At 45.4% G+C, this 16049-nt stretch overlaps 1 protein-coding gene across 1 annotated transcript in view; it reads right to left on the bottom strand.

The window, feature by feature from the left end:
• Positions 1–16049, bottom strand: part of KNL1 (kinetochore scaffold 1) — a 617593-nt gene that overhangs the window by 552805 nt on the left and 48739 nt on the right. Inside the window, exons 2-3 of the mRNA XM_086937420.1 lie at positions 14708–14749; positions 10668–10704 (exon numbers count right to left, since the gene is read on the bottom strand). Coding sequence (XP_086793546.1) covers positions 10668–10704; positions 14708–14739 — 69 coding nt within the window. The 5' untranslated portion in view covers positions 14740–14749. The remainder of the gene's footprint in view (positions 1–10667; positions 10705–14707; positions 14750–16049) is intronic.

Genomic DNA, 16049 nt, shown 5'->3' with positions numbered 1-16049 from the left:
TCCATTCTTGAATGAAGATGGTGAACTTGAGATCCCTTGGGACAGATGGGTTAAAATATTCAATTCGTATTTAACTGCCATGGGTGGAGAAAAAATGTAATCTTTAAGGAAACAACATATACTATTACATAATTTGGGGATCCAAGGAAGGAAAGTCTTGCTGACAATGTTGAAGGGGGGTGGGGGGGGGGGGGGGGGGGAGAAGGTTATGAAGATGAGTCTACCACCACATTAAGAAAATTGGGTGCCTATTTCAAAGATAGGGTAAATGTTGTTCTGGAAAGACAAACATTTTTTAAAAGGGGATATGGAAAAAATGAGAAAGTTACCTCATATATAGCTACTTTGAGGGGGCTATCTGCTACAAATGAGTTTAAAGCCCTCACTGATTCCCTCGTTAGGGATCAATTGGTTCATTGCACCAATTACCACAAGGTACAAAAGAGGTTTTTAACTCAAAATCCTGACCTAGAGGAAGCAATAATGATAGCCAGGAGTATCGAGCACACTGCTTATTGCGTGAAAGTAATTATAAATAACATGGATACAATGAGTGAAGAGAAGGATATCAATGAAATAAAGGATGATAATAAAGTTCTCAGCGTGCAGGATACCCACACTGGGATCAAATCCAGGCCAAGGAAAAAGAATGTTAAGTGTTACAGATGTGGTAATGTTAATCATCTTGCCAATCTCCCAAAGTGTCCTGCCAGAGGGGTTAACTGTAGAAAGTGCAACAGAACAGGACATTTTGCCAAGATGTGCAAGTCTAAGGAAGCGGGGAAAGATATACATGTAGTTCATGAAGAACCCGATACTGATTCCAGAGAAAACAAATTTGTGTTTCAAGTGCATAGTTAAGAGGAGGAAGAAAGGGTCAGATATCCGGTTTGTGATATTCAATTAGATGGCAAAAAAGTAAGTGCTTTTGCAGATTCAGGATCCCCTTACACTTTAATTGACAAGGAAACGTTTCAGAGGATGTTAAGGAGAATGAGAATACCTCGGAGAAGCCAGATATACATCCAGGCAGGTATAACAAGGATCCCATTTCATTAAAAGGCATGGTGAGGGTGTGTATCCCATTTAAAGACAGGCACTCCATAGGTAAAGTTTACATTACAGAGAGGGGGAGTAACTTACTGGGATGGAAACACCAGAGAGACTGAGGTATCACGTTTGACCCCAACAATGAGGAGCAAGTATCACTTGTTGACAGGACTTGGTGGGGTGGTTGTATGTGAGGTATTTCCTGAAGTCTTCGCTGATAAGATAGGAATGTTGAGAAACTATGTAGGCAAGATCAAACTAAACAAGCATTGACATAGCCAATAGGTCTCGCCTTTGGGACTTTACAAGTGTTTAGCCATGCAACAGTTTATGTTGCCCCACAGCTGGAAACGGGAGAGTAAAACCTGTGGCGGTCTGCAGGTGCCCCGGACGGGGGTGTGGCATATGACCTGGATGCGGGACCTGAACGCGAGGAGGGGACGCGCCGCTGGGACCGGCTGGTCTGCAGCGGGTGGAGGCTCCATGATCTGAGCAGCTCAAACCCCTCCCCGACAGGAACACAGTGGCGAGGGAGTCGCTGGCTAACGAGGAGAAAGGGAAGAAACAAGGCTGAGGACAGGCCGCGGCACCCATACTGATGGAGTCCCACATCTACATAATGCACCAAAGATGGATGCAGAGGTTGGCTGACGCCATTGAGTAGGAAAGGGGCTGGAGATGCAGGATTGAAGACGTTACAGGCCCTCTCTCAGAAAGGTCCAACCTGCCGCCAGGTAACGGCCTGAAAGTGTGGGGTCATCAGGGCGGGTGCCGCCGAAGTTGGAGAGAGGCGAAGTGCCCCAGGGAACGACAGAGTAAAACCTGTGGTGGCCCCCGTGCATCGGTGTGGCCTGAAACCGGCTGCGGGCCTGAACAAAAGCAGGGGACGCACCTCTGAGCTCTGCCGATCTGCAGCGGGCGGGGGTTCCCCGATTTGGGCTTCCCTACCCCTCCCCAACATGAATACAGCATTGAGTAGGAACAGAGCAGGTGATGCCGGATTGAAGATCCATCCTGCCGCCAGATACTGGACTGATGGGTCAGTCCATGTCCCGCGGTTTATTTACGGGAGAGACCACGATAATTGCAAACAGATAGCCGCGCTGCTCGCTCCCGCAAGGTAAACGCTCTGCATCCACAAGTACTCATTGGAAACAGTGCAAAACATGCATGAGTTTCCAAGAAAGTACAGTGCGATGCCAAGAGGTCCCTCCTAAGCAGCGCGTGCGCGCTGCATAGGCAAGACCTATAAACGATGCTGTTCCGGTGTCACACAAGACCAAATCCATTCCTCTACTGATGCGAGAACTATTAAAAGAGCTAAAGAAAATGGAGTGGCGGGGCATCATTAAAGCTGTAGAAAGTTCAGAATGGTTGGCTCGGATTGTGATAAAGTCCAAAAAAGAAGGGATATTTGCATGTGTGTGGACTCGAGGAGTTTAAATGACAACATTTGGATGGCCAGTTATCCGCTTCCCAAAATCAATGAAATGTTGAGTATCATAAATGGTACTAAATACTTTTCTGTGTTAGACCTCTCGTCAGCATGCCACTAGGTTGCCCTGCATCCAGACGCCCAGGTTCTCACAGCCTTTACCACTCCATTTGGTACATAAAATCTTTTAAGAATGCTGTTCGGACTGGCCTCAGCTGCATTCCAGAGAATAATGCAACATGTACTAGGAGAAGTGGATTAGACCATAAGATTGATAAGATGACATTCTCATACATGGCAATGAGGAGGAACACAATGACAATTTGAGGAAAGTGTGTGCAAAGCTCAAGCAGGCAGGTTTTACTATTAAGAAAAATAAATGCAAAATTGGAGTAGTGTCTGTGGATGTTCTAGGCCACACCCTTTCCAGTGAAGGTATGAAACCCAAAATGGACTTGATAGAACCTGTTAGTGAAGCCCCTATTCCCAATAATAAAGAAGAAATCAAATCATTTTTGGGTTTAGCCTAGTACATGTCTAAATGTATTAAGAACTTTTCTTAACTAGTACAGCCCTTTAGAGATCTGTTGAAAAAGGGGACTCATTTTGAATGGTTACCTGTCCATAACAAACATTCATTGAAATAAAAAGAGCCAGTGCCACAGCACCCTGTATTGGTAATTTTGATAGTGCCAGGGATACCTTACTCACGACGGATGTTAGTAACAAGGGCATAGGTACCACGTTGTCTCAAATGGAAGGAGGCAAAGAAAAGATCATAGTATTTGCCTCCAGGACATTGAAGGAAGCGGAAATTATCTACTCCACTATTGAGAAGGAGGCATTGTCATGTTTTTGGGCCACTAACCACTTTAAGTATTTTTTTCTGGGGAATACCATTTGTACTAAGAACAGATCATAAACCACTTGTACCATTATTTTCATCAAAAGACATTGAGAAAACTACACCCAGAATTGGTAAGTGGCTGGTATATTTGCAAACTTTCAACTTTAAAGTTGAATACATACCAGGCATCAATAATCATGTGGCAGATTTTCTTTCTCGCCTCCCCATTGATAAACAAAGGGAAGAGGTTGAGGAAGACTTTGAGGTGTTACAGGTTGCCATCCCTGCCATTTTGAACGAAGATTGGGTAATCCACATGTCAGATGAAAAGAGGCCATAGAAAGTATCAAGAAGGGATTGCCCAAGAAATGTGGAAATCTCCCTAGGGAGATACAATCGTATTGGTATGTAAGGGAAGAACTATCTATTGTGGGGATCAATGTATTTAAGTCTGACAAGATCTTTCCCCCTGAAAAACTTAGGAGGCACATTTGTGCAAAATCTCATGATGGCCATCTGGGGAGGAATCTTACGAAGAGTAAGCTTCAGTCAGGATATTGGTTCCCATACATGGATACCATGATAGAAGAATTGGTGAAAGATTGTCATGCCTGTGGTCTCAGTGACAAAACACAAAAGCACAAGGAAAGCAACCCTTGGAACCGATGGAAATTCTCATTAAGGCATGGGAAGAGCTAGGTTTAGCCATTATTGAACCCTTGCAAATCTCTGGCTTGCAGGAAAGATTCAGTTTAGTCTTGGTTGATTACTTCCCCAAATGGATTACTCTCAAGTTTGTCAATAAGGTGGACACTAAAACAATCATATGTTTTCTGTCCGAAGTGTTTGCCAATGAAGGTATTCCCCACACCCTTATTACTGACAATGGTGTCCAAGTAGTGTCAGAGGAAAATAAGGGTTTTCATGCCAGTTTGGCCATCAAGCATATTTCCACTCCCTTATATTGCCCACGCACCAATTGGTTAGTGGAGTGTTGCAACAGAATGATCAAATATGCCTTGCAATTAGCCATGGTTCACATAAGCCCATTATTCAATCCATCAAAGACATGATATGGCCATATCTTATTACGCCCAACACAGACAGGTTATTCTCCTTTTCAGGTCTCGCCTGAGACAGTTGTCTGAAAAAGAAACCCCTTTGGGTAGTAGCGCATGCCGTCTCTTCGAGACATTTAGTAAGTGGCATTTAAAAGTGCAACCCGAGGCTTTTGCTGGCCTCCAGCTTGCGTTCACGAGCGCGTGCACGTCTGCCATCTGTGTTTTTAGGTCTCGCGACCTATCAATGCGCGCAAGCGCATTGAGCGGAGCGAGAATTCAAGTGCTCGAAATCCTCGTGAAACCAAGGGCTTCTTGCGCTGCGGTTTTCATTAAGTTCACATGAATCACGTGACCAAACAAGCACGCGCATTCACGGCCGCACAGCACATCAAAGGGCTTCGCCCAGCGTGCGCTCTGCGGCTTCTCCTCCCCTAATTGTATCATGGCCGGTCGCAGGCCGGCCGTACGTTCAGTTTCCCGGCCGGCCGCTCTTAACGCTTGTTTATTCACGCCCCCCCCCACCAGGCTCTCCCGCCCCCATCCAGCTTCCCTCCTAATCCACCTGCCTCCCCTCGCTCGGAATCCCGCCCCAGGCTCTCCCGCCCCCATCCGGCTTCCCTCCTAACTCTACGAAAATAAACAGAGATCAAAAAGACCACTATAAAAATGCATCAACTTTAACTGCTGACAGCGGACATAAACTAGCGATGAAAACGGAGGATACGTATATTGAGAACTCTTAGTATCTCTTTCTTTCCTTCACAACACGTCACAAGACGCCTCTGCATACACTCAAACTGCCAATCGAAGTCACTTGCTATCCCTACCTTTAAAAAAAAAATACTTTGTTCTTCATCAAACCACGTTGGATATGCTTTCAGTATTTCAGAACTCTAGCACTTCACAAAGAATGCATGTTAAATAAACATTTGATCTGAAGCAGCTTACAAAAGGTTATCATAATTCTCGCTGCTGAATAACACCCGAGATTAAGTTATCCTACTACTCCAAAGTGGTCCTGGCAATGAGGCCAGCTGATCTCCAGTAGCTATAACATTTTACAAGTCATCCCCGCCTCCCCCTGCACCTCCAGCAAAATAAAAGCACGGATTTTAATCCGCAATTAAATCACAAGGTACACGCCCTCAACTTCCAGTCAAACTCAATGTCTATTCTGCGTTCTTCAGCTTCACATAGTGGTTTGTTTGCTATTCAGTGTACTTATCAGGTGTTATTAGGGACACTTGGGAGTGGCAAACGAACCCATTTGGACACAACCGTAGCCATGCAAAGATCAACATACCAATACGGGTTTCAGATACTATAAAATACGTCGTATGGATCAACTCGGACAATCGACTTCTACAGACTCGGTGACGGTGAGGTCAGAAGCGTTTAACTGTTGGCATGGGGATAAGTGCTTAGTCACCACGCCTGGCACTGCTGCAGGGAAAGGGTTACCGTGAATCCACTTCCTGCTCTGCGCAGTAACACCTTGTGCAAAATCGAAGCCATTCGTTCATATTTGAATTGTAAAACACCCTTGAACGCTAAGGTTGAAGTCCTATTAAGCACTGGAACTAAAGTAATATAGCGTTACTGTGAGTGCCCAATGATAACAAGCACTGGCGTTGCCAATAGGTCTCGCATTAGGAAAGTTGGAGCTATTGGTTTTGTAAATGACAAAGCCCTTTATGTTTTTAAAAAGAAAACAAAAATAAAAAGGCATTGTTATTTGCAATTGTAATAGCTCAAACTTTCCTACTGGGAGACCTATTGGCAACGCCAGTGCTTGTTATTGCTGTAATCAGGCTCCGCTGCTCGCACTCCTCCCTCCCTTCTCCCCCTCCCTCTTCCTCAATTTCATTTGTGTCTCCTATCGCTATGAATGCTCCTCTGCTCGCACTCCCCCCTCCCTTCTCCCCCTTCCTCTTCCTCAGTTTCATTTGGGTCTTCTATTGCTGTGAATGCTCCTGCTTCCACTAGGCACACACACCATCAGTCGTCAGTGCACGCTTTCACCAGGCAAACACACCACCAGCCGTCACTGCACGCTTCCACCAGGCACACTTCCACCAGGCACACACACCACCAGCCGTCAGTTCACGCTTCCACCAGGCACACACACCACCAGCCGTCAGTGCACGCTTCCAACAGGCACACACACCACCAGCCGTCAGTGCACGCTTCCAACAGGCACACACACCACCAGCCGTCAGTGCACGCTTCCACTGGGCACACACACCACCAGCCGTCAGTGTTCGCTTCCACCAGGCACACACATCATTAGCCGTCAGTGCACGCTTTCACCGGGCACACACTCCACAAGCCGTCAGTGCAGCAGGCAGGCTCTTCTCAGAGTTTCTTGGTAAATATGTGTTCGATGCCTGGGAGGGAGTGGGTCGAGTTTCCTTAAACCATGCTGAGTATGCAGGTGCAGTGCATGAACTCCTGTGTGAGTGAGTCATGCTGCCTTGGGCTCACTCACTCCACACTTGCAAATTGCGCCTGCACCAGGCTTTTTCTCATTTGCAAAGTTCGGCGCATGGGCAGCCCCCACATCCCCGGGAATGACTGCTTCCTACAACCAGAATGGAAACAACATTCAGAGCAATGAAAACAAGTTCATTGAATGCAAAGAACTGTTAACAATACCATGTTCAGCTATTGTAGATCTGGCAACTTAAACAAAACCGCAACAAAAAACAAACAAGCATTGGCACAGCCAATAGGTCTTGCTTTTTGGACCCTATAAGTATTTAGTTATGTAGCAGAAAATCCTCGGTGCAACAACACCAACTGTTGCATGGCTAAACACTTGTAAGGTCCCAAATGTGAGACCAATTGGCTATGCCAATGCTTGTTGTTTATTGAGAGGTCGTAGGCCAGGCTCTAAATTAACACCCAATTGGCTGTTTGAAAAAAACTCATGCAAATGGGATAGGCAAGCTGCCAAGGAGAAAATTGGGGTGCATCAAAGGAAATACAAGCAAGAGTATGATGCCAAATGGGGAGCCAAACTGCGTAAGTGGAGAGTAGGAAAATGGGTCCTTATTAAGAAACCCAACATTAACCAAAACAAATATATTAAATATTTTGGTCTGAAGAGAATAAAGGAAGTGGGGGAAAATGTGGTCATCATGGCAGATGGACGCATGTGGAGCATGGATAGATTGGTTCTACATCCAGAACAAGACAGTAACAACAAAAGCATCAGTAATGCTAATGAGCTGCACACCACCTGGGATGTTAAACTAAGAGGAAGGAAAGTAAGTTCCCCTAAATGGCACTGTAGAATATTTCGTCAGCCGCCTCTTCTCCCTCTCTCTCGGTCATCCCCCCCCCCCTTCCTTCCGGTGGTTTGCACAGTATCCTTCACTCCTCAAAATATTGTGATAGGGGAGATATGCTGTAACCTTCTGTTTTAATTGTACATATAATATCATGCACTATCTTGTAGACAGTTATGTCTGTAGAGGTCATGCACAATGGTATGTTCCACCCCTGCGTTGCTGGACTTTGGTTCCACTCTAGAGTGCACAGTAGAATGTTGGGCATTGAGCTGAGGAGAGTTCGACATGGCAGTTGGGAAACACCTGTACTGAAATAAACCCACGTTTCTTCAAACCTACTTTTGTCTCCTGGATTTACTTACTTCAAACATGTCACCCAAAGGAACATTGCAAAATATTACCTCGAAAATGCACTTTATTTGTAATTTCACCATTGCCATATATTTTAGGCTTGGACACTATCACCAGAAAAACAGTTCTGAGCAGTGAACGTTTCATTGAAAGCCTAATTTCTACTATTCAAGGTCACACAAGGATCCAGAAACACAGGTCCATGCATTCCAGAAACTCACAGCAGCCTGTGAATGCTTAAATTTGGTTGAGAATTGCTGTTTACCTGAAAGGGAACAGTGGAAGGATTCAAGGCAGCCAGGATGATAAAGTAGCTATGATTCAGGGGAGGGACAATCAAGAAGAGGGAAAGCCATTGACTAAGAAGCAAGACCAGCAAATCAGACAGAAAAAGCCAATCAAATGGTAGTAATCGGTGGCCTATAAGCCCATTGTACATTTTTAGTATGGTTGACAAGATGCTTAAGCCTACTGAAAGCCAATAGTGGTCTGGTAGGTAAATACCTAAATTGAATACATACAATCCAAAACAGATACTGAAAATTAATTTGGGACCAATGGAAATATAGGAAGCCTTGTCAACTGTCTTTCCAAATCATGCCAAAACCTGCATTTTATGAACCTTTTAACCTGTGTGAAGCAAACAATACAGATTTTCACTTTAGTCAATGAAAAGTAGATAGAATGGCATTTGTCTCTGGACGATCTATTGAATTTTGAGGCATTTGTACGCCATAATCAGTGCTAATATTGATACAAACAATGCTACTGCTTATGATGGAACACTCGCATACGCGAAAGAAATCGCATCGCTATTGTCAAATTCACCTGTCATAAACTCTCCATCAACCCAGACTCGAAAATATGTGATCATGCAGTCTCTTCAACCCAGATCCGCTGTAACAGATTGACAAATCACTGGTGGGGGCAGACAAACGAGTGAATAGGAAACTCCAGTCCCTCCCCCAGATAAGTGCAGCAACACCACAATGATCTAGCGAAATTGGCCTCAAAGCACACATTGCCGGAAGGGTGTGCACATTCCCAAAACATGCCATATGGAGTTAGGAACCAATCAGGACACAACACACACAGTACACGCAATGATCACGCGCCCCCTCATGCCAGACATCTGAACACACTAGTCTCAATTGTGTCCACACAAGTTTGAGGCCCACCTGCATTTGTTATAATGGACCTCATAACAGCCCGCATTCTTTTTCCATCTGTAACCATGTTACTTGTGCACACATACCATGCCGAGTCAGTCAGTCCCTCTCGTTCAGCCAGCACGCATGTAAGCAGCGCAGAGACTATTTACCCTAAGTGTGGGCTAAATTTGAGGGTCAGGGTAGGTTCCCTCAATATCACTTGCGGATTTATCTGTCTCCCAGTACCCTATCACAGAAGAGGACAGCTCAGAGGGGTAGGCCGTAAGAAACACACATGCCAGTTTCCCTTTTTCTTCGAACAGGTCACAGATTGCTTTTGTGACACCAACGATTTTGGGACACATAAGAACCTGTGTTGAGATATTAGCATGCAGAAACCTGGAGAAATTTAACATGTGTCTTCCCAATGTCAACCACAATGAAGGGTTTTGAACCACAAGCAGATGGGTCAAATGAAGGACGTATACCATCAAGATAATCAAACACAGTGGCAAACAAATGTTTGGGAAAAGAAGTTAAGGACAGTGATACGTGTATAACAACGTGAGCTGCTGGTAACCCTTGGAGAAGTCTACTACAGATTTTTAAATACTTGCGTTGAAGCTGGGATCTACATATCTGAAAGGAGGCAATGAAAATTATTAGAGCCATCTGAATAACCGGGATTACATTAAATATTTAAGAGTACTTTGAGAAGTAAAGGTGGAGTAAGAAAAGATAAGTCAAAGAGTGTTCATAAAGCTACTGAAGAAATCCTGTCATCTGGAGGGACAGAAATGGGCCATAGATTGCTTGCAGGGACCTGGAACCAAGTTCTTAAACTGGTAAGAGAGCTAAACCCAGTCGGCACAGATAGATGCCATAACCCTGGTCTTTAGGCCACAGGGAAGAATCTAATTTAAAAGAAAAGCAGGCAAACATGAATGAACCGTGCAACTGAGCAAATACTGAATACAACATGAACTCCCTTTTAAAATAATCAGCAAACCAAATCCAAATAACAAAACAGCTAACAGGTACAAAGGGCAAACAAAAGTAAGGCATTAAGAAGAGGTCCATGACCAAGGATAAATTAAGAAGTAACTTCATACAGCGAGGAACTATTCCACAATAAGTTACTGGAGGGCTAACCGGGACTAGAAAAGCAGAAAGCAGAACTGCAAAAAAGATGCAAAATTAGGGAAGTGTGCACGAACAAAACATGGTAAACCACTGTACTCTTAGAGTAAAAAATTATGGAAGATATTTAACAGATTTCATGGCAAAAAAGGCTCAAATGCATGACGGTGAGGAAATGCAACATTCATGAGCCAATGCAAGATACAAGACCCAGAACTCAAACAAGTATCAGCAGGATTAACTTTTAAAAGGTGAACTGAGGATTTTCCCAGTTGTTTCTGATAAAATTATAAAGGAAATTTTGTTTGTCCAAAAAAATACATATAAAACTATACTCACAGAGGAAAGCCTTCGTTGTGAACGCTGGGGCTTGTCACTGGAATGGAAAAAAATGGCTTAAACATCTGGGGAAAGTAGTAGTGAACATATTTTATTTCTAAAACAATATTAATTTCAAACTTAAGAGTAGATATCAACAGATATGATCCAAGTGAAACAGTTCCAGCCCATCTGAAAAAATCAACGTACATCAAAATGTCTGATAGTGTAGCTCGAAGGAAAACACCCTTTTATTAAGAACATCTATTTTCAATAGCTCTGTTGAATAGAAACCCATATCCTTCACCCTCCCCGAGAAACTGCTGAAATATACTGACCATGCCTCCTGAAATGGTTGTGTCCAGTTGAACACTGTACCTGCAGGGTCTTGGGGGGGGGGGGGGGGAGGAAAGTCACGGTGCCCCAGGACTGGTTGGGGACTGCAGAGGGGTGCGGTGCAGGACCGCAACTGCAACCTGGCATGGGGGCCTGGGGCTGGAACAGACCATTTCTGCCTCACCATGGCGGAACTCAGATCCAGGAAGACCCAGGCAAAGATGGGGCATCAATCCCAGTCCCATGATGGAGCGGAGGAGAATAAGGAACCTACACTTAGGTCCATGGGGGATGCTTTGGCGAACCAGGTCGGCCTACTGGGGAAGATATTTAGAGCCATCACAGGATTAAAATCCTCCTTGGAGGTCGAGATCTACGGGGTGGCCCTGGATCTGGGCCTGCTCCGGATGGACTGTGGGAAGCTGGACTCCAGAGTCAAGGATGTGGAGGACACGATAGGGCAAGTGACCCCTAATCTATCTAGGTGAAGTAAAAAATTCAATTGCAGAACTTGGCAGTCGAGCATCTGCAGGAGAGAGCTGAAGATGTGGAGGGCCGGGCCCGCTGTAAAATACAGATGACTTGCCTGCCTGAACAAGTTGAGGGGCAAGCGGTGAAACGCTACATGGAACAATGGCCAAAGATAACATATATAAAGGTGCCCTCCCGGTCCTGTTCTCAGTGGAATGGGCAGACTGCGTCCCGGGCCGCTTCGCTGGCTCCTGGGGCACCACAGAGACAGATGTTGGCAAGTCTGTTGAACTTTAGGTACTGGGACCACATCCTCAAGACAGCCCGGTCTCATGGTACCTGAACAATAGAGGGTAGTAAAGTCAAACACTTCCCAAATTTCACAGTCCAGCGCAAACAAAGCTCCTTCCTGGACGTAAAGGTCAGACTGCAACATTAGGGCCCGCCCTCTGTACTCCTCTACCCAGGCAAACAACTGCCAGTCAAGAATGACTGCACACTTTTTTTAGACCCCTGGATAGGTCTGGCAATGGCTGGAGCGAGAAGGGGTGGTGACGGATGGAGGACACACTCCACCCCCCCCCCCCCAACCCCTCCTTTCCATCGTCGTCGCAGGTGAGAACAGAAAGGGTGTGAGTTGTGGAAGCAGTGGAAACCATACACACTTCTCAAGACTGCAAAACTGACCAGCTCGGGCCTTCCAGAGCAGCATTGGTCTCAGATATAAACTCTGCACTGGAACCCTTTAGACCCAGTCCTGACATGACACCAATGATAGCTGATGAACTCATCTGTTGTAGCCTTGCTGGATCCGTGGGGGTGTTGGGCCTGCTAAACCTTCACTGTTTACTGGCGCCTTAATGCCAGGGAGCTGCAGGATCCAGCCATGTTGACCCAGATTCGGGCTGATACGACAGCATTAAAGACTCCGCTACTGGGGTGATGTGGGAAGCGAACAAAGCGGTCTTGAGTGACCACTTACAGTCACGGATAGCCAGTAAGAAGCAGATAGACTTAGTAAGATCCTTGAGCTCGAGCAACAAGTGCATGAGTGTCGTCTGGAGCCGCAACCGCAGTAGGAGGATACGCCAGATCCTGGAGACAACCAGGACAGAGTAGCGCAATATAACGGGAGAGGCGGTCCGTTGTCAATAGCGCTCAGGATGGCGCAAGCTCAATGAGGTCAGAGACGAAGCTGAGCGCCTGCTGGCATGGCTGAGCCATAGAGGAGGAGGGATGATGTGTGGTGAAATACTTACTAGCGCTGGGGACAAGACTACACAGACTGAAGGGATTGTTCAGGAGTTTGGAAAGTATTACTGGGCTCTTAATGCGCCTCGGCCACATAGAGGAGATGTTAAAGCAGAAGACTTCCTTGGAGCGCTGGGGATCTCGCAGATGAATGGTGACTAGTTGGATTCACTGGAAGGGGAACTTGCGCTTTAGGACTCTGAGGGTCATGAGCAGAGGGAAAACATGAGACGCCCAACAGATTACCAGCAGAACTTTTCAAGCGCCTGGGAGATCAGGTAGGCCCCACCCCCTGACACTGTTTGAGGACCTTCGTGACAAGGGGCTGCTCCTTCCTGACCTGAGCCACTACCGGATAACGCTAATTTACATGGAAGGAAAGCAGAGGCATGACTGTGGCTCCTACCAACCTATTTCCTTGTTAAATGTCAAGACTAAACTTCTGCCAACTAGAATTATGGCACGCAGATTACATAAAGTTATAGCCAGGTTGATCGGCCGTGACCAAAGCGGGTTCATACCACATCGCTTAACGCGTCAGAACATCAGGTACCGCCATACCAAGCTGGATGTGGTGATTGACATCCCCCGACCTCTGGTGGTCATCTCCATCGATGAAAAGAAGACCTTTGATACGATCCACTGGCCCTACTGCTTTGCAGTGCTACAACGGTTCAGCTGGGATGACCTTGGGATTGTTCCTACTGGCATGGAGTACCAGACAGGGCTATTCACTTTTTCCTTTATGGTTCGCTTTGTGCATTGAAGCTTTGGCCTTCCGGATTCAGGCATTGGAAGAAGTGGGAGGCAGCCCAGAACTGCGGAGAGCTGAAGATTTCTTTGTACGCAGACAACATACTGCTGTACATCCCAGAGCCTGGTGTGTCATTGGCACCATGCTGGGTGCAGAAGTTCAGTGATTACTCTGGCTACAGGGTGAACTGGGACAAATCAGTCCTCTTCAAGATAGACTCATGAAACCGAGATATAATAATCCCAGCCACTCCGCGAGTGACGGCTTCTGATACCTCTGGACTCACAGTTGACATGCTTCCAGGAAGATGTGGTCATAGGGAGGAAACTACCCCTGACGCTCCTTGGTAGTGTTGCGATACTTAGGATCACCCTCTTCAAAATGTTCTATGTGCCTCAGAGCACACCTTGTATCCGAGGGCTTCCTTGGACATCTAGACGGGGAGATCTGTTGACTAATATGGTATGGAGGGGCCCCCGGAGTGATTCACTGCCGATCCTCTGCCGATCAGCGTAAAATGAGGTATTGCCCACCCCCATCGCCTCCCACACTTCAAGGCATTCTATTGAGCTTCTCAGCTGCAGGTGATAAACAACTGGTATAAGGCCTTAGGAAGGGGGGCGGGAATTCTGGGGTAACACCCCCCAAAAAAAATAATTAGACATTCTTAACAGCAAACATGTGACTACACCTCTGTAGTAAGAGTACATTTATTTTCAAATATTCCGAAGTGGAAATGGCATTTAATAGGTGGTCATATATCCTGCTATAAATAAATAACTCCACACACTCCACATGAATAATGGCTTTAATGGGACATCAGCTATGCAACTTCAACTGAATATTTGTTATAATCAATCCATGCAGTTGCGTGTATTAAAAAAAAATTGGACAAAATTGAGTACTTCAGGCTGTCAAATTGCTGCGCATGCACTACAATTTGACTCAACAATATTTGTATGCCTTATTGCAATTTTAAACGTTGAGGTATTTAGGTTATAGTGTACGGCTTCCGTTTATAAAGCTGAAACAATAAAAGATTGCCACTAGAAGAGTGAAAACCTAGCATTTCACACAATCATATTTAATCTTATAGCTAATAATTTACAAAAACAGAATTGCTGAAATGCAGAATGGAAATGGAACACACTCCGAGTGTGTTAAAGTTCATTTCTGCTGCACTACGTTTTAAAAGGAATACACAAAGGGAGAATGTATTCATGAACATGCAAAGTGTATAAACACTCACCTCACATTTTGTGTTACTGGTATTTCTTCCATTCTTTGTTACCTATGCCAGAAGGAAGGCATAAACGAAGAAAAATTCAAACGCAGGCAAAAAAACATTCTACCTCATGAATGCCAACACCACCAAAGGCTGTTCTAATGAAGTATATTTCCTGTTGCAATTGTACATTGTAAGATTGATATAAGAATGAGCATATAAAAGTGCACAAGAAGACCGAGTCAAAACAGGATATGAATTACTTGGTAAGGCAAAGCATACATCAACTTTCAAAACTTACACCTACCATATTACACAAAGTTTTCTAAAGAGATCAATGGAATACTGTTGGGCTACTTCATGTCAACTCAAGGTAATGGATCAGCAATTCGAGGATATTTATTGACAATTACTTCATTAATGCACTCTCCAAACATTTAATTTACAGAACAAAACACAAGGAAAACAACTATGTAGTAACGACAGGACTCCAGGTACTTCAAGTAATTTATTCAGGAAGAATAGCACTGATCCCACAGACAGGAAGGCCGTGCGATGTTGCACAGCACCACACATCTCAACTGTGAGAAGTCAACTGCCAGAAGCCAACCGTATTCTCTCCCTGCATGTCAAAGCGTGAGCAGAGGCATCAGCGCGAGCTGTGACACCACAGTGTCCACACGCCAAAAGCAGAATGGACAAGATACTACAAACTCAAAGCTAAAACTCCCTCCACAACTTCTTAGACACGTTATACAAAGCAAGCACCGTCCTGGGCACACGTGGTGGAGGTATAATAACAGTATGATACTCTTGTTTAGATCGAAATTGCTGTGGTCGACATCAGTGTAATGTTCAAAGTTATTTAATAAAGCAACAACAGAATGGAATCAAACAACCAGCCAACACGTGTTCCGTCACAAGGAAACTGTCCTATGACTCTTCAGGGCCGTATGGGATTGTAGGAAATGTAGAAGGGGCCTGTAGAACCGGTGATAATTCCGACCCGGTTTTGGATGCCAGGAGAAGCTGGATCCGTTTGAGTCTTCCGCATCCGGAAGATGCAAACGGATCCAGTGTCTCTCGATCTCCCCACCGGCAACATCAGGCGTACCCGCCCTCTCGCTCCCCCGCTATACTGGAGGACCCCTCACATGGCACATCCAGGCTTCGATACTTTCTGCCGCAGCACGGTGTCCATGCATATGCGCTCGGTCTCAAGACACTGGAAGGTTGTCATACCCGGCACTTAGGCCTCCACGCCCACCCGCAGCACAACGTCTTCATTGTGACGAAAACTCAAGAAATATAGGACTTCTTCTCTTTGACGGCCACGCACAGCACCAGAGGCGGTGCACCACTTACC

Source organism: Lissotriton vulgaris, chromosome 9 (genome assembly GCF_964263255.1).
Source record: "Lissotriton vulgaris chromosome 9, aLisVul1.2, whole genome shotgun sequence".
NCBI lineage: Eukaryota > Metazoa > Chordata > Amphibia > Caudata > Salamandridae > Lissotriton > Lissotriton vulgaris.
The sequence above is the reverse complement of the archived record's forward strand: the minus strand, read 5'-3'. Positions and strand labels throughout refer to the sequence as shown.